Source organism: Telopea speciosissima, chromosome 1, assembly GCF_018873765.1.
Source record: "Telopea speciosissima isolate NSW1024214 ecotype Mountain lineage chromosome 1, Tspe_v1, whole genome shotgun sequence".
Lineage (NCBI taxonomy): Eukaryota > Viridiplantae > Streptophyta > Magnoliopsida > Proteales > Proteaceae > Telopea > Telopea speciosissima.
Window position 1 is genome coordinate 39,350,498 of NC_057916.1, and position 24,940 is coordinate 39,375,437.

At 40.4% G+C, this 24,940-nt stretch overlaps 1 protein-coding gene and 1 long non-coding RNA gene across 4 annotated transcripts in view; both read right to left on the bottom strand.

The window, feature by feature from the left end:
• Nucleotides 1–18,543, bottom strand: part of LOC122670473 (DUF21 domain-containing protein At4g14240-like) — an 83,956-nt gene extending 65,413 nt beyond the window's left edge. For all 3 annotated transcript variants that reach the window (XM_043867372.1, XM_043867380.1, XM_043867364.1), the window contains exon 1: nucleotides 18,246–18,543. In XM_043867372.1, the coding sequence (XP_043723307.1) occupies nucleotides 18,246–18,483 (238 nt within the window). In that variant the 5' untranslated portion in view covers nucleotides 18,484–18,543. The remainder of the gene's footprint in view (nucleotides 1–18,245) is intronic.
• A 3,383-nt stretch (nucleotides 18,544–21,926) lies between these two features.
• LOC122644747 lies at nucleotides 21,927–22,464 on the bottom strand. Its single transcript, XR_006330437.1, has 2 exons — nucleotides 22,287–22,464; nucleotides 21,927–22,199 (listed from the first exon to the last, which is right to left on the bottom strand). It is a non-coding gene; the product is annotated as an uncharacterized LOC122644747 (long non-coding RNA).
• Between the last annotated feature and the right edge of the window lie 2,476 nt (nucleotides 22,465–24,940).

Sequence of the window (24,940 nt, forward strand, 5' to 3'; positions counted from 1 at the left end):
ACAAATCAGAAATTGATCAATGGTTGGGTTGATCTCTTCCTTTTAGGTATTACAATAGGACAAAACATATGGGAAAATCAAGAGGATAATGGGTAAGAATTCAATAAGAAACCATATGGGAAACATGAACAATGGGTAAAAATCCAATATGAGAAACAGGTTGGATGCTTACTTGCAAGGCGGTAATGGCAATTAATAACCAGATCAAATCTCCGAAAAGAGTGCCACACTAGCTTCAACTAACAAGTATTCCCTCTTTTCCCTTCTCCTTCTTCTTCTTCTCGGTTTGCTGTTTCCCCTCCCCTTTTTATTTTTTTCTTTTTCTTCTCTCTCTCTCTCGGTTTTTCTCCCTCCTCTTTCTCACGTTCCTGATTTTCTTTGTCTGTTTCAGATCTCCTTCTCCTCTTTCTTTATATCTCATGCACACCCCACTCACACTCCCTCTCGATTTCAAACTCTCTCTCTCTCTCTTTTCCCTCTTCCCTTTGTAGTCCACGATTCTAGTAATTCACCTTTATTTCTTTCCTTCTTTCACGATGTCTCTCCCTTTCTCACTCTATATTTTCCCCACTCCTTATCTCTCTCAGTTTCTTTCTCTCCCTCTTTCACGTTTCCTCTTATTTGTTATTATATTATTATTATTATATTTTTAACCTTTTCTATTTTATCTCTACTCCTTTCTTTTTGGTAAGTGTTCTATTCCTTTCACGATTCTGAAATTTCCTCCCTTCTCACGGTTTGTTTGGTAGGGTGGGGTCTACCAGCCTAAGGCTGAAATAAAATAAAAGAAATTTAACTATATTATGCACCCCTCCTAAGACTTGAACTCAAGACCTCATAATTAATTAAAGTCTCAAACCACTAAGCTAGGCACTAACTTGTTTATCTAATCCCCAAAACAATATTTAAATAAAGAACGAAAGCACTCTTTAATTCGTAAATATCATTATGCCATTCAGCACTAGGTTATTATCAAAATTTAAATTCTGCACATAATCTTAATAAGGAAAAATAGTTATTAATTTATGGATTTGCCCCTGCAGTGCAAAATTACGAAAATACCCCTAAGGTGTAAAATTACAAAAATGCCCTTAAAGTGTAAAATTACAAAATACCCCACACGTGTACAATTACTAAAATACCCCTAGACAGAGATAATTAATTATTTGTCAACACTTTCAGGCTTTCAAAATTTTGGGGTACGAAAATACCCCTAGACAGAGATAATTAATTATTTATCAACACTTTCAGGCTTTCAAAAATTTGGGGTATTACATTGTATGTATAAGATCATGTGTATCTCACTGGTCGTAAGCTCATCCATATAAATGTTGATGTTTTTTAGATGACGAGTAGGTGTGGAGTCTTATACAGCTCCGGAGTATTTGAACTGTGGGTAATGTTAGAAGATCAAAGAGAAATATTTTGAGAACAAAGTTATTTCAGACTATTTAATGTTGATGAATTAATGAACAAGATTTTAGTCGTACAACATTGTAGATAACTGCCACAGTGTATACATTTGACTTGAATTGTTATCCAATACCTAATGCTTCCGCTACGTTGTAAGCGAGACTGAGATTTATTTATTACTATTAATGTAAGATTGTAACCTATTGGGTCGGCGATTGCAAGAGCAGTGCCTAGAACCCTAACCGAGTTTAGGATGTTACAAGGACGACCGAGTTTAGGGCATTACAAGGACGACCGCTCGTAGGGGATTTACTGCACAAGGCCTTTGCAGAGGAAAATCTTTATCCCGACGAATAGAAGATGCTCAGCTCTGCACAACATAGGGATTGGCACGCTTTCGGGAAGAACATAGAATAATAGAGGATCCAGCATGTTGAACACGACCCTAAAAAATTCAATGGAGGACTTCTCAATTCTTGCGATTCCCAACCCGGCTAAATAGGTTTAATGATCTCTTTCTTCGATAGGCCGGTACGAGGGTGCCAATTTTCTTGCTTATACGGACTTTGACTGCTACAAATCCAGTCTAATACGCCCTATAAATATAGATGAGTAAAAGGGATCACCCTGCTTCTTTTTTTTTTTGTTATCCATAAGAAGAGAGGGGTCAGCGCCTGTCGAGAGGAAGTAGATCTACTCCCTAAGGATCACTGCTTGGAGCGATATTCTTAACACATGCAAGTCGAACATCATTTTTGAAGAGCTGGGCAGAAGGAAAAGAGGCTCCTAGTTAAAGGTAGCTTGTCTCGCCCGACGTTCATGGTTTCTCTTGGCTATATGGTTCATCCATGGGAGAGATTGAGCTTCAGGAAATAGTGAATGGTCTTATCAACCATTTTTTGAAATGCACCTTTTCGCTGCCAATCCTTTATCTTATTTGGTTGGGCAAGAATCCATCCCGATTTAAGAATTTTCCAATTAGGACTCCTCTAGCGCTACTGTGCCGTTTATTGCTCTAGTCGCCATAGCGGCTTCTGCAAGCGATTATGTAACTGCAGGTCAGAAAGCCTCGTTCTCGTTCCCACTTGTTGATTTCATTTATATGCAGTTGAAATCTGCCAGGTCCTTGCTTTAGTACCTTGGGGGGAGGAGTGATCTCAAAAAGCCCTATGGTTCTGACAACACGTGTGATAAAGGAGATCTTTTTTTTTTTAATTTATTTTGGGGTGCCGTTCTAATCTGGTTATAACCTAAGAAGCCATCCATAGAAGATAGGAGTACGTGCCCTCCCTTTCTATTCGATTATCTGATCTTAGCTTGTTGGTTGACCCAGGCTATCAGATAAAAGATCCTTTATTCTGCTTTTATCCACATATTAAGTTGATCCGTTTCTCTTTCTCGGGCTTCAATACGGGTAGACAACCCAACCCGGCATTAACTACCTAGCCCAATATTTGTTGACGCACCAAATCTTAAGCCCCAACCTACAGATACCCTACCTGAGCTGATAGAGCTATCGACTGAAGCTTCCTACATATAGAAAGTGTTAGTTGAGACTATGTAGTCTCGGTATTAGCATCTAGCGCTAATACCGAGATGGTTAGGGCAGTTTTGGCATTCTGTATTTATTTTCTTTTTCTTATTTTTCTTGTTATGCCCTTGATTAGTTATATAAAATGAATAGAGTGGGAGATCCAACACTACGTTGTGACTCCCAAAGTTGCACAAACAATCGCTTCTCTTTCGCTCTCTCTTTCTTTCTTCTTCTCCTATTCTTCACATGGTATCAGAGCTTTAGGCACTGCTACAGCTCTCTTAGTCTATTTTCTTCCCTTTCTCAAGGTTCCTATCGGTATTGAGTTGTTCGTTCGTATCGGTTTGAGGTTTTGCGGCTTCTCTTGTTCTTCGTTTGAAGGGCTGCAGCACCCTATGCTGTGTTTTGGGACTGTTTAGAGACTAGTTCATGTTCCAAATTAAGACCTAGGTCTCTCTTTATGGTGTTTGATGTATTTGGAGTGAAGATTGCAGCTGAAGCTTCAGGAGTAGATATCGGCAGCATCTTGTCAGGGTTTCGAGCTCAATTTTTTTACCAGGGTGAGAAATCAATTTTTGTCTGGGTTTCTGGAATCGATTTTTGGAGTCTGCTGAAGAGATCAAGTTTTGTTTGATTGAGGATTTGGAATCAATTTTTGTCAAGGTTTTCTGGCAAAGTTGATATTTGTCAGGTTTTTTTGGGAATCGATATTGTCCAGATTTTTCACTTCTTGTTGCAACTTTACTCAGTTTCTTGGCTTGTGAATAATGTTTGAGCAATCAAAGAATATGGTGACTGAGGTTCTCTCCTCATCATCGAATCATGTTACTGAAAAGAAGCTAGAGGGGATTACCAACTTTCAACAATGGAAGAAAATTGTTACGTTGGTTCTAACTAGACGTGATCAACAGGATCACTTGTCAAGGACTAAACCTGATGATGATCCATTATGGGATACTATTGATGCAAGAATCTTGGGATAGATGCTGAATTCTATGGAGAACCAAATTGTTGACTTGGTGACTCACATTGACACTGTCAAGGAGCTATTAAAAATATCTTAATGTTTTGTATTCAGGACTAAACAATCTTTCTCGCATCTATGATTTGTCTCTGGAGTTTTATAGGCCTAATCGAAAGGGTCATCCTTTGACCCAGTATTTTGCTGACTTCAAGAGGATGTATGAGGAGCTGAATTCTCTACTTCCTATCACTTTTGATGTGGAACAAATGAAAAATCAGCGAGAGCAGCTCGCTGTCATGGGATTTTTGGAAGGACTCAGGAAGGAGTTTGATTCAGTCCGTTCTCAAATTCTTGGTGGTAATAAGGTAGCCACGTTCTCAAATATTTTTTTCCCGAGTTCTACGAGTCTCTCCTGAGAATTCTCATGATTCCACCCTAGTTGATACTTCAATCTTTTACACCAAACCGTGGGCCCAATAGTGGGACTGGTAATGGTGGTCATGGTCGTGGTCGTGGGGCTGGTTTTGGTAAAGCTCTTATTTAGGGTACTCAGGCTACTTTAGATAATTCAGGTTTGGTGAAAACTTATTACCATTATGGTCGCCTAGACATATCCAACGTTTTTGTTGGAAACTTCATGGCAAACCACCTTAGCAGCAGTTTGCCAATTCCACAGCTACTACTGAGTCTACTATTTCTTCATCTCCACAGTCTGAGGGTAAGACAGTGAAGATGTATGATGAGGAGTATGCTAGTTTTACCCAGTTTCAGATTTCTTAGTCATCTCAGCCTCCAACTGCTACATTTGTTCAAACAGGTAATGTCACTACATGTCTTTTGACTACTTTCCGTTCCTGGATCATTAATTCAGGTGCCTCGGATCATATGACCGGTATCTCAGGTATATTTTCCTCCTTTTACAAATCATCGTCTAGTGTTACTTTAGCTGATGGTTCCTTAGATAAAGTGACTGGTACTGGTATTGGTACTGTTCATGTTACATCTTTCTTTGTACTTGTCTTCAGTTCTATATTTACTTGACTTTCCTTTTAATCTTTTGTCCGTTAATAGGTTTACCAAAATCTATAATTGTTCATTTGTTCTATAACCTTTTTCTCTGATTCTTATGTATTTCAGGATCTTACGACGAAGATGATTGGTAGAGGTCGTGAATCGAGGGGGCTGTATATACTTGAGGACACTTCATCTCTGGCGTGCTCAAGTGTGGCGTCACCTCACCAAATTCATTGTCACTTGGGTCATCCTTCGTTGGAGAGTTTGAAGCTTCTAGATGCTTGTTTTCGGTCTATTTCTAGTTTGAATTGTAAATCCTGTCAATTTGGGAAACTACACCATGTGAATTATCCCCCTAGAGTCAATAAACGGTCAAACCAACTTTTTTCTTTAGTTCATTCTGATGTATGGGGTCCTTGTCTAGTCGTTTCTAAGTTAGGCTTTCGTTATTTTGTTACTTATGTTAATGACTATTCCAGAGTCTTGGATTTATTTAATGAAAAATCGTTCAGAGTTATTCTCTATTTTTTGTACGTTTGTGAATGAGATTCATACTCAATCTCAGACTCCTTTACGCATTCTTCGTAGTGATAATCCTAAGGAATACTTTTCTAATCCCTTTACTGAATTTATGGTTCAACATGGTATAATTCATCAATCCTCTTGTGCCGACACCCCACAACAAAATGGTGTGGTTGAATAAAAAAAGACATTTAATGGAGGTCACCTGGTCTCTTTTGTTTGAGATGAAAGTGGCCAAACCTTTTTGGGCAGATGTTGTTTTAACTACGTGTTTTACCTTATTAACCACATCCATTCCTCTGTTTTACATGGTGGTATTCCTTATTCTTTGTTATTTCCTTCTGACCCTTTTGTTTGTTTTACCACCACGTGTCTTTGGTAGTGTTTGTTTTATTTGTGATTTTTGTCCTGGTGTTATAAAGTTGGATCCTAGAGCTCTTAAGTGTCTCTTTATTGGGTATTCTCGCACCCAGAAGGGTTATCAGTATTACTCATTTGAATTACAGAAATATTGTCACTGCTGATGTTTCCTTCTTTGAATCCACCCCTTATGATGAATCTTCTTTTGTTGTTTCTGAGTGGGATGATGATCTTCCCATATATGTTGTTCAGTCTCTTGTTAACCAAGTTTCACAGGTTGCTTCACCACCACCGGCACCACCATTGCCACCTCCTATTGTGTACCAACGCCACCTTTGGAAAGTTTGGGCCCCACCCGGTTTGTCTACTTTTGCTCCATATTCTTCGCCTATTTATCCTGCAATAGGTACTTCTTCTTCCGTGGATACTTCTTCTGATCTTGATGTCCCTATTGCTTATAGTAAAGGTGCTCAGAGTTGTACCCAACACCCTATTTCTAACTTTGTGTCCTATTCTGACTTGTCTTCTACCTTCCATTTGTGTTTGACTACTATTGAGAATCATCCTATTCCTAAGTTTGTTGCAGAGGCCTTATCTATTCCTGGTTGGAAGGCTGCTATGAATGAGGAACTGTTAGAATTGGAGGAAAATCAAACATGGGATCTTGTTCCCTTACCCTCAGGTAAATCAGCTATTGGTTGTCGTAGGGTTTATGTGGTGAAAGTTAACCCTGATGGTTCCTTGACACGTTTGAAGGCCCGACTCGTGGCAAAGGGCTATGCCCAAGTGTATGGTGTGGACTAGTGGGATACTTTTTCTCCTGTGGCTAAGCTTACTTCTGTTCATATTTTAGTTTCGTTTGCTGATACTCATCATTGACATCATCAAGATGGATCTTATAAATGCTATCAAGAACTTCTTCTTCAACCCTAGCCAGATCAAAGGAGTCAACAATACTTTTCTTTGTCTCATTCTCAAGAAGGAAGGCACTTCAACAATGTCTGATTTTAGGCCTATTGCTCTTTGCAGTTTGATAAACAAATTCATTGCTAAGATCTTAGCCTTCAAGCTAAAGGCTGTTGTGGACTCTCTTGTCAGCGAAAACCAGTTAGCTTTTATCCCTGGTAGAAGTATATCAAACAACAATCTTCTCTGTAACGAGACTGTCTGTGGCTTTGATAGAAAATCTCAACCCCCCCCCCTACTGCTCTCATGAAGATTGAAATCCACAAAGCTTTTGATTCTTTGAGATGGGACTTCATAGCAAAGTTATTAGTTAAGATGGGATTCCCTCCAGTTTTTGTTCATTGGATTCACCATTGTATTTCATCGGCCAACTTCTCGGTCCTTGTCAATGGAAGCCCAACAGACCATTTTACTTCTTCAGTGGGTATCCGGCAGGGCTGCCCCCATGCTCCATATATATTCACTTTGGCTATGGAAATTCTATCAAGGAACCTGCAATATTGCATTGACCAGCAGCCAGCTCATCTCTCCTATCCCCAAGTGCAAGGCCTTAAAGCTCTCCCACTTGGTGTTTGCTGATGACCTCATAATTTTTTCCAAGGGTTCCATCAGCTCCTTCGAAACTATCATGTCTTGCTTGCAGCACTTTGAAGAGCTTTCGGAGCTTCGAATTAATCCTATGAAGTCTCTTCTTTTTTTGGTCGGGGTGACTGATATTCAGAAAGCTGCTTTGGTTATTTCGGGCTTCTCTCTAGGGTATCTTCCAGTAAAATATCTGGGGCTCCCTCTGATTCCGGCCAGGCATACTGCTCAGCTCCCCTATGCTAGACCTCATCAAGAAGAAGCTCGAACTCTAGATGGGCAAGCTTCTCTCTTATGCTGGTAGGTTGGTCCTTATTAATTTGAAATTGCAATCCTCTTAATCTACTGGTCTGGTATCTACGGGCTTCCAACCTCAACCATCAAGTCATTGGAATCTCTTATAGCAGCTTTTCTCTAGAAAGGAATTAACTCTACTAGATTTCTCCACCCCATCAGCTGGACTTCAGTCTGTCTCCCCAAAGATGAGGGAGGTTTAGGGATTCGGCGTATCAAAGATGTGAATGCTGCAGGCAAGGTTTAAAGTATCAATATCGGGTATCGTATCGGTCGGGTGACTTTAAGAGGCGTATCATATCATATCGTATCGTTTCGGAGATACATATCGAACAATACAGATACGCATAGAAATGGTCAAGATACACTTGGAAATACACTTTTGGAACAAAAAACAATATAAATAAGCAATATATAATAAGTGTCATGCATAAAACCTAAAATGGTGAATAATGTATGACCAAACAAGTGCATTAAATTGAAATTGTTATAAAAGATGAAGTTTCTCACATGTTGTAATCGCCTATAGCCATGAAGAGTATTGGATGATGCAAAGGATGATGTTGTAGCACTCCTTGATTTGTTTTTTAGTTTAAAAGTGTGAAAAATCAAGATTAAATGCAAGATTTTAGACTTTTGGTTGAGAATTTTCCTTCATTTTTTCGTTAGATTAGGAATTGTATAGAGTCTGTGAGTGAAAATGGCTTTTTTATGGAATGTATCGATGGTATCAGTACGTATCGGTATGTATCGGTGTATATCAGTATGTATTGGTACGTTTTGGTGATGTATCGAGCCATATCGGACGATACGCATCGATACGTATTAAACCACCCACTGAACCCTTTACTGGACATATCAATGGTATCAATACTTATCGGTCGTATCGTATCGTATCGGCCCGTACGGTCGATACATTTCGATACAATTCGAGACAATTCATTTTTTTAAAAAGAGACGTATCGGTATCGACTGATATCGATACGTATCGGTCCGTATTGTATCGTATCGGCCCGTACGGTCGATACATTTCGATACAATTCGAGACAATTCATTTTTTTAAAAAGAGACGTATCGGTATCGACCTATATCGATACGTATCGGTCCGTATTGTATCATATCGGTTGATACTTTAAACCATGGCTGCAAGCATCATCAAGCTGATTTGGAAGTTTGCTGCGAAAAAGAGAAGTATTTGGGTTGAGTGGGTGTACTCTTAGCCGCTTCGCTCTGACTCCATTTGTACTGCTCCTGTCCCGTCTAATGCTTCTTGGGTCTGGCGTAAGATTCTTGCTCTTAGACCATCTGCTCTTGAAGCTATCCGCTCTAAGATTGGGAATGGCAGATCTACTACTCTTTAGTTGGACCACTGCATCCAAGGGGTATTTGGTGCAGACCTGAAATGGTTAGCACGCCAAGATCGAAACTGGTAGGGGATAGGGTCTGAACTGAAATGGGTTTAATTAGGCTAAGGTTGATTAGGATGGTTGACTGCTGGTTTTGATTGAGGTAAAGAAAAGGCACGGCTAGAGGGTTATAGAAAGAGGGTTATGCATAGGGTTTAAAGGCAGCAAAGGAGTGTGAATGGAAGAAGGGTGTAGGAACTGAATATAAGATATCTTGATAACTTACTTGAAGATGATCTGCTGTAATGGATGATGGATAATAATGATGATAAATAAAAGATAAGTTAGACAACTAGAGTCCCACTAGTGTCCCAGCCGTAGGAGTCCCACCTAGACCACCAAGGGAGATCCACCCAAGGCCACTTGCTAACAAGTAAAGAACTCACAAGGAGATTGATTTGTTGGTTATAATTCCTCCTTCCATGAGCAGCCATGGTCTCTTTATATAGTATTAAGAGAGAGGCATAAATGCCTATAGGTTACAACCACCAATGACTTACAAACATGACTTTAATAACCTAGTATTAATGACCATGATTTTAGTAACCTACCACCAATGACTTTAGGTTACAACCAAGACTTTAGTAACCTACCACCAAAGACTTCAAGTTACAACCAAGACTTTAGTAACCTACCACTAATGACTTTAAGTTACAAACATGACTTTAGTCACCTACTACCAATGACTTTAGGGAAACTAAAAGACAAGAATAAAGAGGGCCAGCCAAGGTGGTTTGATCTGGTCCTAGGCCCAAAAGGATTAGCCATGGGCTAGGCCTGCTACTGTTGGCCAGACTTGGGCCTATGCACATGAATTCTTAGTTGGGCTGGGCCTTTGGCTACTACTGGGCTGTGGGCTTGGACTGGGCCTTTAGCCTAGCATACTTCTTAACAAAGTAGTGATCAGGCCTTCTTGATGGTGGGCTGTTGGTTGGATCAGCTGGATGCTCTGCATCAACTCCCCCCATGTTAAAATCATTCATCCCCGATGAATGCTGGATAGTCATGTACTCTTCATAGAGATCCGGATCAAGGCGTTTGAAATCATCGGCATAGATCCAAGTAAAATCAGTTCTCGGGTGTCCTTTCCATTTGACGAGAAACTTGTGATACCCCCCATTACGAATTGCAACATAATGGTCATCAAGCACGTCTTCAATGGTATCCTTTGGGGCAGTCTTGAATTGGGGAGGACAAAGGGAGTACTCGGTATCGCCATCATCAGAATGATGACCGGTGTAAAGAGTGAGATCAGACACATTGAATACATTGGAAATGTTCATGTCGGGTGGCAACTCTAAAAGATAAGCATTAGGACCAATTTGCTTGAGCACTTTGTAGGGACCCATCTTTCGCGGGTGCAACTGTGGTTGGTTCTAGACATAATCCTCTCAGCAGGGATACGAACCATAACCATGTCACCGGGTGAAAAAGTGACTAAACACTGGTGCCGATTAGCATTTGCAGCATAAGAATCATTACTAAGGGCAATACGTCGACGCACATCTACATATACCTCAGTGATGTGCCTAATAAACTCATCCGCCTCAATGCTGACCCGGGCATTAGGAGGGAGTGGGACCAAGTCTATTGGACGTCTGGGTTGGACTCCAAGCACTATCTCAAAAGGGGTGCGACCCGTTATGCGGTTAACCGAGCTATTATAGGCAAACTCGACTATGTCAAGAATAGATGGCCCAATCTTCTCGTAATCCCTTACCAAACAACGAAGGAGATTACCTAAGCTACGGGTGACAACTTCTGTTTGCCCATCAGTCTGAGGATGGAATGCCATAGAGAACTCCAACTGGGTATTGGTTTTCAGCCGTAGAGTTTTTCAGAAGTAGCTCATGAACTTGACATCACAATCCGAAACAATAGACACAGGGAGTCCATAAAGGCGAACAACTTCTTTGAAGAAGAGTATAGCAATGTGCCGTGCATCAGATGTCTTACGGCATGGGATAAAATGGGCCATTTTGGAGAAACGATCAACCACCACAAATATAGAATCATGCTTGTCTCGGGTAGGAGGAAGACCAAGCACAAAATCCATACTTATGTGAACCCATGGCGAATGTGGAACGGGCAGCGGGGAGTACAAACCAGTATTTTGCTTAGTTCCTTTCGCCAGTTGACACGTACGACATTGTTTGATCCCATGCTCAACATCCTTGAGAAGGTGAGGCTAATAGTAACGATCAGCAACTTGTAGTAGAGTCTTATCACGCCCAAAGTGTCTACCTAACCCTCCTCCATGTAGTTCCCAAATAAGGTGCTGCCTTAGGGAAAATGCGGGAATACATAAACGAATGCCCATAAACAAATAGCCATAGTGTAGTGAGTATTTGAAAACTGTCCCACCTTGCTGCAAGGTGTTATAGACCTCGGAAAAACCCTTGTCTGTGGGATACTCAGTCTTTACATGATCAATATTCATGGCATGGGCTGAAAAAGTATTGAGCACCAATATTTTTCAGCTGAGGGCATCGGCCACCATGTTCTCCTTTCCTACCTTATATTTTAGAGCAAAGACAAACTCTTGCAAATAGGCTACCCATTTGGCATGTTTTTAGCTAACCGACTTTTGTGAATGCAAATGCTTGAGGGCCTCATGGTCAGTAAATAAGATAAATTCTTTTCCAATCAAATAATGGTGCCAATGCTTCAGTGCCAATGCTTCAAGACTTGGACCACAGCATACAATTCCATGTCATAAGTAGAGTAACACCGTTTTGCATCATTGAGCTTCTCACTATAGAATGCAATTGGGTGTCCAACTTGCATAAGAACGCCACCAATACCAACATGGGAAGCATCAGTAGACACCTCAAAGATGATGTTAAAGTTGGGAAGTCGTAAGACAGGCGCCTCTGTCATACACTTCTTAATTTGAGTGAGGGCTTTAGTAGCAGCAAGTGTCCATTCAAATTTTCCTTTGCCTTTAAGACACTCTATTATAGGAGCCATGATGGTGCTGAATCCTTTGATGAAGCGTCGATAAAAAGAGGCCAAGCCATGTAAGCTTCGGACTTCGGTGATGGTCTTTGGAATTGGCCAATCGACGATGCTTTGAACCTTTTTTGGATCAGCTTCAATGCCTTTGCAAGAGACAATGAATCCAAGGAAAAGAACCTTGGGCAGTATGAAAGAACATTTCTTCAAGTTGATATATGGCTTTGCCGAACGGAGAACTCGCATCACACGGCGTAAATGCTCCAAGTGATCAGTTGTGTCCTTACTATAAATCAAGATGTCGTCAAAATACATAACCAGAAATTTACCAATCAATGGGCGCAATACTTGAGTCATTACCCTCATAAAAGTACTAGGGGCATTGGTAAGTCCAAAAGGCATGACTTTCCATTCATAGAGTCCCTCTTTAGTTTTGAAAGCTGTTTTCCATTCATCTTCGGGCCGGATGCGGATTTGGTGATACCTGCTCCTTAGATCTATCTTTGAAAAGATATTAGAGTTGGAAAGCATGTCCAACATGTCATCGAGCCGAGGGATTGGAAATCTGTACTTCACGGTGATCTTGTTGATAGCGCGGCTATCGATACACATTTGCCACGAACCATCTTTCTTTGGGGTGAGAAGGGCTGGTACAGCACAAGGACTCATGCTTTCTTGGAGAAAGCCTTTCTTAAAAAATTCTTCAACTTGTCTCCTTAACTCCGCATGCTCCGTTGGACTCAAGTGGTAAAAGGGCAGATTTGGTAAGATAGACCCTGACACAAGGTCAATAGCATGCTGAATGTCCCTCATTGGGGGCAACTCATCTGGAAGTTCCTCTGGGATAAGATCTGCAAAATCATTCAAAAGAGCCTGGATAGGCTTGGGATAAGTAACTTTGGGGATGGGGATATTTGCCTTTGTGACCAAGGCCACGACAAGGCCTGTTTCAGCACTTGTTTTTACAAACTCCCGGCGTGGTACAGCTAGAAGCTTAACACCACCGGAGGTACCTTTTTCCAGCTTCTTGTTGAACTTTTGAGCTAGTGTATTGGCTGGTTGGTTCTGTGGCTTTGAATTTTGCAGGTTCATTGGATTGAAGATGATCTTCTTTCCTTTGAAAACAAAAGAACAAAGGTTCTTCTTACCGCCAAGTGCTACATCATTGTCGTAGATCCATGGTCTACTAAGTAGAATATCGGTCATACTCATAGGAATGACATCACACTAAATTTCTTCTTCATAGGAACCCAACTTAAGGGGAACCGAACATCTTTGATTAACCACTATAGAGTTCCCATTGAGGAGGGATACCTTATATGGTTGAGGATGTTTCTCGGCGTGGAGGTTGACCTTTGCAATAAAACTTTGTGAGACAACATTAACACAGCTACCATTGTCCAAAATGACTTGTGCTACTTTGGGTCCACAGGCCATTGTATTATAGAATATGCATTGCCTTGCCAGTCCTCACCTTGTGTTTCAGCCACTAGGATTCGATGTACAACATATACATCATGAGATTCCAACTCCTCTTCTTGGTTTTCAAAAACCTGTTCATCCCCCTCATCAAGGGGTAAACCATCATTGATTTCAACATCATCATCATCAAGTCCAAGTTCAGCTACAGCAAGATTAGCACATCGTACTTTCTGTGGACAGTACTTAGCAAAATGGCCAGTTTTGTTGCAATGATAACAAGTTTGGCTTTTGTCACTCTCTTGCATAGGGGACTTTCCTTTGTCAACAGTTTTAGGGACAGCACTTAAGTGGAAAGGGGGCCTATTGTTGGTTGATTGGTTGAAAGTAGTCCTCCTAGCATCTCTAGTGGAAGTGCTAAAAGACCGAGATGGTAATTTTAACAGATCCTCCGCTTCCAAGGCTTTTTGATAACAATCCCTAATATCATAGATACTAGTAGTTCCCATTGCTCTACGAACCTCAAGTTTCAAGCCAAGCTTGAATTTGGACATGAGTTGAGCATCACTAGCCTCAATACCAGTTCGAGAAAGTAAGGAAGTGAATTGTTCCGTGTATTCAGCCACAGACAAGGTTCCTTGACGGAGGGTGTTAAACTGATCATGAAGTCGATCAATGAAAGAAGGGGGAAGTTAGTTATCTTTTAAATCATCTTTCATTTCCTCCCAATATGTGATGGGAGTGCCCTTGGCTGCCATTCTATTTTCATGTATTTTTTACCATTCCCGAGCAGGACCAATTAATTTGGTCTTGACGAGTTTGATTTTTCTCAACTCGGGCATCTCATAACAATCGAAGTAATCATCAACAGCATTTAACCAATCAAGAAATACCTGGGAATCGAGCTTTCCATTGTACTCTTTCAGCTCCATTTTAACCTTGTGAGTATCGTCTTGCCTTCGGGGATGTTGGCCCGCATTTTGCTCAAAATAGGTTCGCATGTATTTCTTAAAGGTTGGTGGCTGATGTGGTGGTGGTGGTGGTGATGCATGTATGTTGGTCCTCAAAGGAACCCTGCTGGCTGCAAACGATCCGACTGGTGGATGATGCTCACTTCGATCCTCTATGTTGTTGATTGAAGGGTGAGAAGTAGAGGGTTGTCGCTGCTCTATTGCTAATATACGAGCTGACATCTCTTGCATGGAGTTAAGCATTTGCCTCATAGTAGCAGAAATTTCTTCAAGAGAGTGGGGGTTATCCTCTTCACCAGACATAGCTCTGATACCAATTTGGTGCAGACCTGAAATGGTTAGCACGCCAAGATCGAAACTGGTAGGGGATAGGGTCTGAACTAAAATGGGTTTAATTAGGCTAAGGTTGATTAGGATGATTGATTGCTGGTTTTGATGGCGGTAAAGAAAAGATACGGCTAGAGGGTTATAGATAAAGGGTTATGTATAGGGTTTAAAAGCAGCAAAGGGGTGTGAATGGAAGAAGGGTGTAGGAACAGAATATAAGATATCTTGATAACTTACTTAAAGATGATCTGCTATAATGGATGATGGATAATAAAGATGATACATAAAAGATAAGTTAAACAACTAGAGTCCCACTAGTGTCCCAGCCGTAAGACCACCAAGGGAGATCTACCCAAGGCCACTTGCTAACAAGTAAAGAACTCACAAGGAGATTGATTTGTTGGTTGTAATTCCTCCTTCCATGAGCAGCAATGGTCTCTTTATATGATATGAGGAGAGAGGCATAAATGCCTATAGGTTACAACCACCAATGACTTAAAACATAATTTTAGTAACCTACTATTAATGACCATAACTTTAGTAACCTACCACCAATGACTTTAGGTTTCAACCAAGACTTTAGTAACCTACCACCAAAGACATTAAGTTACAACCAAGACTTTAGTAACCTACCACCAAAGACTTTAAGTTACAACCAAGACTTTAGTAACCTACCCCTAATGACTTTAAGTTACAAACATGACTTTAGTCACCTACTACCAACGACTTTAGGGAAACTAAAAGACAAGAATAAAGAGGGCCAGCCAAGGTGGTCTGATCTGGTCCTAGGCCCAAGAGGATTAGCCATGGGCTAGGCCTGCTACTGTTGGCCAGACTTGGGCCTATGCACATGAATTCTTAGTTGGCCTGGGCCTTTGGCTGCTGCTGGGCTGTGGGCTTGGACTGGGCCTTTAGCCTAGCATACTTCTTAACAAAGTAGTGATCAGGCCTTCTTGATGGTGGACTGTTGGTTGGATCAGCTGGATGCTCTGCATCAGTATCCTTCTTCACTCCATCAGCTCAAGAGTAATTTACAATTGCGGCTTAAATAGACTATCCTTGGTTGCAGACATTATTGCTAATGATGACTGTGATCCTCCACCCACTCTCCATCCAATGCTCAATGAGATCTGGAATGACCTGTTTTCAATCTCTAGAAGACCCTCTAGGAGAAACGATTATGTCTCTTGGACCACTTCTAGCTCGGGCCTTTTTAGGTCTAAAGCTGCTTGGAACCTTATAAAACCCAGAGGTACCTTGACCCCTTGGAGGAAACTTGTTTGGTTCAAGCATCACATCCCCCGCCACTGCTTCACTGTCTAGCATGTCTTCACTAACTACCTCCCAACGTATTCATTTCTCCATCTCCGTCAGATCCCAGTCTTCCCTATGTGCTGCCTCTGCTGGAATGCTGTTGAAGATCAGGATCATCTATTCTTTGCATGCCCATTCTCTGCCTCCATTTGGAAAGGCATCCTTGCAAAATGCTGGCCCCGTTCGAGGAGAATCCCTCCCTTCCCTAGGGAATGGATCTGGGTGGACATGACCTTTGGTGGTCCATCTATTTGTGATTCAGTGGGGAAGCTGGCCTTTTGTGCTACCATCAATCATATATGGATGGAGCGAAATATTAGGAAATGGACCTCTTCGTTAGATTTGGGACTCTATCTCCTTTGACATCAAAGCCAAGCTCTCTATTTCTGCCACTTGTTGTAATGATACCCCAAGGAATAGACATATTGTTGCTTCCTGGGGTCTCCCGTCTCTCTTCCTTCCAGCCTCCAGCCTCCTCTGTTTGAGGTTGGGTTTCTTGTGCTGTTGCAATTTTTTTTCTCCGTCTTTGGGGGCTTTTGTAGTCCTCTTTGATAATGAATTCTTTATTCACCCAAAAAAAACTTTTCAAGAGGTTAAGCATCAAACCTCGTGGGAATGAAAACACCCATAACCAATTTTGATTTAAGGAAAAATTATTTTGAAACTTCACTGAAATACATTTCACAACACTTTTCAAAGGAGAAAATACTCTTAGCTGAACTTATTGAACCAGAAAAGCAGCTTCCTATTCCTGCTATTGTTCATTTCCTCTTTCAGCGATTTCTAGTTCTCTTTCATTTCTCCTGGGGGTTACGATCAGCTTGATAGAAGCTGATTCGCTACCTCCACCATAAAAAGGTATGCTAGAGCATGGAACTTCAATTTGTCAAACCTACCTACTTCTGAGGCCTCTAGTATCACAGTTATAGTATTAGGATTCGAAACATAACAAAGGCCAGAATAGGAATAAAGCACATCCTGAGAACTTGCACCAGGAGGACAACTAAATGAATAAAACAACATTTCAACCAAAAATAAATATATAAAACATCAATGTTGAGGTCTGGGATACATCTGCTCCATTCAGGAATCAATCAAAGAAATGCTCTGCAAGTCCAACATATTGAAATGACTCAGCAACTTGTACATTCTATAGCCAAATAAAATTTGTTAAGAAATTACATTTCACCTCATCAAAGCCAAAAAAAAACCATGAATCCCAAATGATCATGTTAGAACGAACATTAAGCAAAATACAAACAGAAATTAAAACAGAGTAAGACGACACAGAGATTTAATTTTAACGTGGTTCACACACCAATATGATGTGCTACGTCCACAGGTGAAGCTGAAGCAATTTCACTATGTAATGGAAGAAGGTTACAATGAAGATCTCTCAAGAACACCCAAAATGGCGCTGCTGCTCTCTCCCAGAAATCCTAATACGAAAAACCCCCAAAATTCACTCTCGTTACAACAAGGCGGGTAAAAAATATAAGTACTCCTCCAAAGATCCATCGGGTTGGGTCGTACCATACAATCCCTCTGCTGCCATCACAGATTTCATAAAAAGTCCCATTCAGGTCGCTACCAAAGTATGTCGGAGCGGTTCAATCTTCAAAACGGGTACAAGAATTCGAGAGACATAACAGATCATAAGTTTGTAAATCCATCCATATATCCAAATTCCTTAGTTATTTAATAGCCATGAGAATCTCCGTGTGGACCCAACAGTACAAATAGTTTTTAGCATTGCATGTCAACACCACCATTATCACTTCCAGATTATTACAGTAAAAGAATTTTAGCAGCATTAATTTATAGCTTCTAGATTATTTTTTGCAGAATTAAGAAGAAATTAAAATAAATGGATAACATATTGGTGACTATAAATAAATTTAAGTTAGAAGGAAATTTATGGGCAACATATCTTTGAGTTCTTCCTTAGAACGCCTTCAAATTTAGGAGGCCACATAATTTCGAATTGGACAATTAGGAGTAAAAACTATAAATGAAAATTAAAAAAAATACTGTACGGTGCCACACGTAGAAAAAGAATGAAATTATCAAACTCTAGTTCCAAACTCACACAGGCAGTCGAAATTCACATTGAGTAGATTCAGATAATAAAGAATTCAAAAAGAGGAAAGCTCAGGATTAAAAATTAATAATAAAGAGGAAGGGGGAGGAAGAAAGAGAGGTACCAGCTTGCTTCTTCTCCGCAGGTGTTCCGCTCCTTTGAAGGATTTCAAGATCGACGAGACCGAGGGACATCAAACCAAGAGTGAGACCAGACATGATACCAGCGAAGAGGACGAGAAAGCATGAGATTCCTGCATAAAGTAACCAAGGCAATGATCCTAAAGTGAGGTCATCATTTTGCAGAGCGAAATAATCTTTCGTCGTCATCCGAGCTATGGCAAAAGCATTGATGAGCATCATCAATTCACTTCGTCAAGACTTGCCAGAAGAACTCGATTGGAGAAATAAATAATCTCAGAGAAGTAGATGTGGTCTAAAAAGTCCAACTCTCAACGGTTCACCACCGGCCAAGAGTGAAGAGAAATCGTAGTAAGTTGTAGACTCTGTTATTTGTTATTTACTTCTGATACGATGAAACGTGGACGAGAGCCACGTGATTCTGAGACACAAGCAAATTCCTGACTCTCGTCATTAACGTAACAACGACTGTACGGAATCTATCCAAGTCCAGTATTTTCTTTTGTTTTTTTGGTGATATTGTGATAAAGATTAGAAGCCCCCGCGAACGGAAAACACGTCCATGACCAATGGCGAGTGTGACAGGGAGGAAAATTAAAAAAAAAAAAAAAAAAAAAAAAGAAAAAGAAAAATATGCTGCCACCGCCTACCGAGGTTGTAAAAATGTTCCTGCTACCCGGGTTTGAAGTCAAAGAAACAAAATAATGCAATTCTCTTTTTGGGTTCTTAAATACCCTCCGAAGTTCTAAGTATTTTTTAAAATACCCTTTTAAATTATATTTCTTTGGATGTGAGCCGAATAGAAGAACATTCCTGTAACCTGAGTAACAGCAAAGTTTCGTCTAGAAAAAATATTAGGTTTGCACTTACAAGGATATTTGTGTAATTGTTGAAAGTGTCTAATTACAATAATACTCTCTATGTTATTTTTTTATTATAAAAAATAAAAAATCTAATTTAAAAAAGAAAAGGGGAGCATTCTCTGTGGTTGAGAGCAGGGGCCATGCATGGCAACCAATGAGAGTGGACACTGGCATCTCAAGGGTAGGAATTCCAACTTTCATGGTGGGTGGGATGGTCATTTTGCCTCTACTATCTGTAGGTGTGGTCCCTGTGTCTCCATATAGAACTTTTCTTAAAAAAGAAAAGAAAAACAAATCTAAAACGCCAGTTCAAAAGTGAAATTACACACCCCCTAACATATCACTATCGGTCATGTCAAGGTTGATATGTCATAAATGCCTCTCCCCCTTTTGTTTATGATATGAATACCCCCTCACATGATATGTGAGGGGGTATTACACCCTGGACTGAAGGCTGGACAGCATACCAAGTGGGGAAGGAGTAGAGGCATGGTTTAAGGAATCGGATTGCTCGAATCTTCTAAATCTGGCCAATTCATACTTGATTTCTAGGGTTCAAGCCGATTCTAGTTGATTCCTACTGGATTAAAATCAGAATCCATGAAAGCCAATTTCATTATCGATTCCCTTTACTGGAGGATCATGAAAAACTTCATACATGACCAAGGGCAGATGGCCTGTTCAAAACACTTTCACTTACTGTGTGCGAACTGCCAGGTAATCTTGGATATGTTCTTCTAGGTCTAGCCCCAAAGACCAAGGACACAAAATGGCAACTACTGAAAACCATGGAGTCCAATTTATAGTTGGAGGATCGTCCCCGTCTCCATCCCCTAACCAGTCAGCCTCAACCATTTATTAGTTCATTCTATTAGTTTTTGTACACGTTCAAAACTAGGGTTAGGGCTGCAATATGAGCTGAGCAACCAAATTTTCGATGGGATTTGGCTGAGGTCCACAGACCAAGGGTTGATCATGGTGTAGAAGTTCATTTCAATAGGAAGACATCTGGTTAAGAATCCACCCTTGGTTTTTGGCTCTAAGGTTTCTCAACATTGATAGTGGACATGGGGACTATGGGTGGGTTTTTTTTGGTTTTTTTGGTGAGGGGGGGGACCATTAAATCAAATAATAAAAAGCAAGACTGTTATTCATAAGATTAGGTTTTTCTAATCCAGCAAGTCTGCAGAGTTTTTCTAGACTAATGCAAATATCAATCACGTGGCATATTGGATAGAGCTGAAATTGTGAATCCAGTTGAGCTCAAAAGGTCCCCTACTCACATACAAATTTCAACCAAAATAGAATCGGTCAAGTGACGATTTTGATTTTGAAAATCAAGTGAAAAAATGAAATAAAAAAGATGAATTATTAGATTTTTCAAAAATTTGATAACATACTACAAACTCTAGAATTCACCATCGTGTTTCAAGTATGGGTTTTGTCGATAAAGAGAAATCAAATGGATTCAATTTCAATTTTCTGGAACATATCAATAATCTAGACCCATACTACGAGTTGTCTTATGCCATAAATAAACCCAGACGCAAGAAATATGTTGGGTTTTAGATTCACATCTCTTAAAACCTACACAATCCTCTGTTCTTGGAGGTTATTTGCGTAGCTTTACATCCATCCCAAGGTATCATTTCTAATACATCTGTGAGGCATACTCGTACACATTGAGTACATTCTATACATATATCATAAATCTTTACAGAATGTGACATTGGATCTATAAATTTTTTATCAAGTGACAATTTTGATTTTTAAAACCTAGTGCAAAAGTTAAGTAAAAAGGGGGTGTAACTAGATTTTTCAAAATTTGGTGACAGACTACTGACTCTAGAGTTCACTATCGTCCTAAGAAATGATGAAATCATGAAAAAACCAACATCAGAATGAAAAGAATCTTTGCTTGTTGAGTATAACTGGTAGAAAGTATTAATCCATCCATGAATACAGAGAAACGGATCCATTTACCTGTGAAATTGCAAATCGTCAGAAAAAGTAGAGTAGGAGAGATACACTGCATCATTATTGCAAAGCCTCCAAATAAGAGAAATTCTCACTAATCGCCATTTTGACAGTGAGAAGGGCATTTCAAGTATTAAGACAGCAGGGTGCGGTGAGAGATTAAGACAATTACTATGGTGGCTAAACAGGTGATATCTAGAGATTGTTCAGAAATAATTGAGCCAAATAACCATAACGATTTTCTTATTGACACCCCGAAGCTGGTGTCAAATAATTTATAACCTTAATTTTCAGCCCTTTTAGTTTTAACACATTTTTCTTTTTTTCCTTTCATTGAGCTAAAATCTATCATTTCCTATATATTCAAGACAACAACTCTTGAAAATAACATAAAAGCAAATCACTATCAAATAATTTTGAAAACCCCCTAACTTAAAGTACTTTAGGGGATCAGACATGGGGCAATCGTAAGGTTACATGTTCTAAATACACCCATGGAGGGGTACAATCCCAATATCTATTCACCAATGTTCTCTCACGCAAAGGGTGTTAATATAACATTTCTAACCCAAATATCTGATTATCTGGACTTTACTGTTGGACACCAAATCAATATCTATGATCATCTATCATTGATCTCTATGGACAAGGAAGACAAGACCTATATGGTGCCAGTGGTATCTTGCAGCAATGGAATTTCAGAATAACCATATTTGCGAGAGAAGGCTACTTTTGAGTTTCCTTTCGGAAAATAGCCAAAACCTGATACATTTACTGACACTTTAATCTGTTATTATACTTATAATCCACGAATATAACAGACTATTGACAGTTCCAATAGTTTTACGTCACCTATTTTTTGTTAATTTATTGGCTGGCATGCAAATAGGAAGATTCAGATCCACAACTAAAACCAGAATAGAGATTAAAGAATTATTTGCATATCCTACCAACAAAAAGAGGAATTCCAATGGGCTGAAGCTAAAACGCAGGAGTGACAGAATGTTCTGATCAAAACTTGTAAGGTGTAAACTTCAACTGACTTGAAGGAGATTCAGGCTTTGCAATCATAGCAACAACAAACCTGCCATCAAGAAACTGAGTACACACATCTTCAAAGTCAGTAGAAGACCTTTGTAGTTCCCAAATGTTAACCAAAAGGATCACAAATTACTAACTACAAACCTTTCCATCCATCTCTTTGGCAGCCAATTGGGCAGACTCTTCATTAGTAAACCAAACATATGCAAATCCCAAAGATTGTTTTGATTTTCTGTCAGGTATGATTTTCACTGGAAGAGAACTGGAAAGAATCAGTAAAATAAAAAGGACTGTCATGTATATAAAAAAAAAAAAAATTAATCTTTTGCGTCACTATGCCTAGTGAAACAGTTCGCTATGATTTTTTTACCCTCACAAATGCTTTTTTGCTGAGTTGGAGTGAATGGGTCATTCTTGTAAAATCATGAGTCCTCACTATCAGCTTTTGATGCAATCCGGGGTTACAAAACCCGGTTCAGATCGCTTATGGGCCCACCCGGATACTACACAAGACAAATTACAAGTGGATGGAAGTTCTGTAATTTACTAAAAGTCTAGTTAACCAAAGAAAAGAACAAAATGAGCACCATTCGTGGCTGTCTTTAGAGTTATATGGGAAGGGGTAATTCTAAAAATAAAATCAAAAGAGGGACAGATATATGTAACAATGTAAAAGGAGGGCAATAGGGTAAACAAACCATATTCATGGAAGGCATATCTGTCGTGAAAGGGAAAGGTTAGTATCTTCTACCTCCAACGTAAACCAGAGGCCCTAGAACAGAATTCACTTAGTGGTCAAACTCATTCAGATGGCAGCCGATTAACCCGAAACTACAGGGTTAAGATCTCTACTACTAACCCTTCCAAAGAAAATCAATATCAAGTTGGCATAAGAAACAGTAAGGGAATGGAAGTGGTCTGAAATCAAATCCAGAGGTAAGTACAACCCTAACATTAGCTTTGGGTTTCAATCTCACGATGCGGGAGTTATTTGGGGGCAGGGTTCTAGTGTTTGGGTCACCCTAGGCAAGCGGCCTAACCCCTGAAGTATCAGATCGAGATGGGGTGTGTTGATGCCGAAATCCCCTTCCATGGTCCGGTCTGGTCCAGTGCAATCCTTCACAACAATAGAACCAGAAGGCAGGGAAGGTTAGCACCCCGGAGTGTGTCCAAGGGGAGATCACTCCGATGCCTAAGTCAGAACTCGGGGTAAAACAACAGTCAAAGAGGGGCTGGAGATGGAGAATTTTGGTTCCGGAGTCCTGTTTCCCAGTGGCCAAAACGGGTCTTAGAGTCTTAGGATCCCAGAGTCTTACCTTCATTCCTTCTGCACTTCGTTATATATTTTGCTCTGCTTTCCAAATGTCCATTTAACCCCTTTTTTAGGGTTACGTAGTCTCCAAGGCAGATTGGTGCGATTTGGGGACCGTTAACCGAACTGTCAGTGTTTGTCAGTGATTGTGCCCTTGGTGGTCCACGTGTAAAGCTTGATTGTGCGACCCTTCAACGTGGGGTTGTGGTTGAGGATCTGGTCTGGCCGTGGGCGTTTCCTTTTTTGAGCCGGTTCCTTGGTCTGGTCTTGTCATACGTGTCTAACTGGCATTGGAGGTTGGATATGAGCCGTATCATAAGTCCCCCACTCCTTCGAGTCTTTTCGAAGAGTCGATGGGAGTAACATAATTCTTTTTAAAGTTTTTGAAAAAAGTTGTTGGGGCTTGAAGCAAGGGTGTGACGTGGCACACGGCACATGAGGCTATATATTGGGGGGTTTCATAAGTCCCCCACTCCTTCGAGACTTTAGGAAGAGTCTATGGAGTAAGATATTCTCATCTAACGGTGGGGCCAGTTGTATTTTATCCCATGGAGGAGCTTCTCTTTTGTTTGTTGCCAGTTTTTGGAAAGTGTTTCGTCTTTATTGGCAACGGCGGCGGAGCTCACGATTTGGGTCTTGTCCGTAATAAATGTTAGCACCTTTTGCTTTTTTATTTGAAAGGGATCCTGTTCTGGAACGTTCATTGCTGTGGACTGTCTGCCATTGGATCTGGTGTTGTTGGTTTTGAGAAATGTATATATACGTGTTCCTTCTTCTGCGAGGGGATAACGTTTCGGTGAGTGAGAGTAGTGGCTCACTTTCTGATCATGGTGGTTTTGAGGGTTCCCATGGTCGTACATTGTCTCCGACCTTTGGGGTAGCGCGTCGAAGTCCTGGAGGTAAGAGGCTGGAGGTAGACGATTTCTTGGTTTGTGCTCATAGTAAGGGCCCAGGGACTTTTATTCTGTGTTGAGGGAGGAGGATTTGGAGAGGATCAGGTCGAAGTATCAAATCCCGGCCTTTTTTAAGTTGTCTCTGCCAGAGAGGAACGAGACGGAGATGTCCAGGAGGCCCGGGGCTTGTATTTTTTATGAGGACATGTTCGTTGAACTCATTCGCATGGCAGACGATTAACCCGAAACTACAAGGTTAAGATCTGTACTACTAACTCTTCCCAAGAAAAAATATATCAAGTTGGCATAAGAAACAACAGGGGAATGGAAGTGGTCTAAAATCAAATCCAGCGGTCAGTGCAACCCTAAAAATAGCTTTCGATTTCAATTTCACGATAAGAGAGTCATTTGGGGGCAGGTTTCTAGTGTTTAGGTCACCCTAGGGAAGCAACCTAACCCCTGAAGTATCAGGTCGAGATGGGATGTAGAGCATAGTTATCAAGGCGTCACCTAGGCGTCCAGATGCCTTGGTCGCCTAGACGGGCTTTGATCAAGAATTTCGATTTTTGGGAAGTATCATGATCAGCCAATAA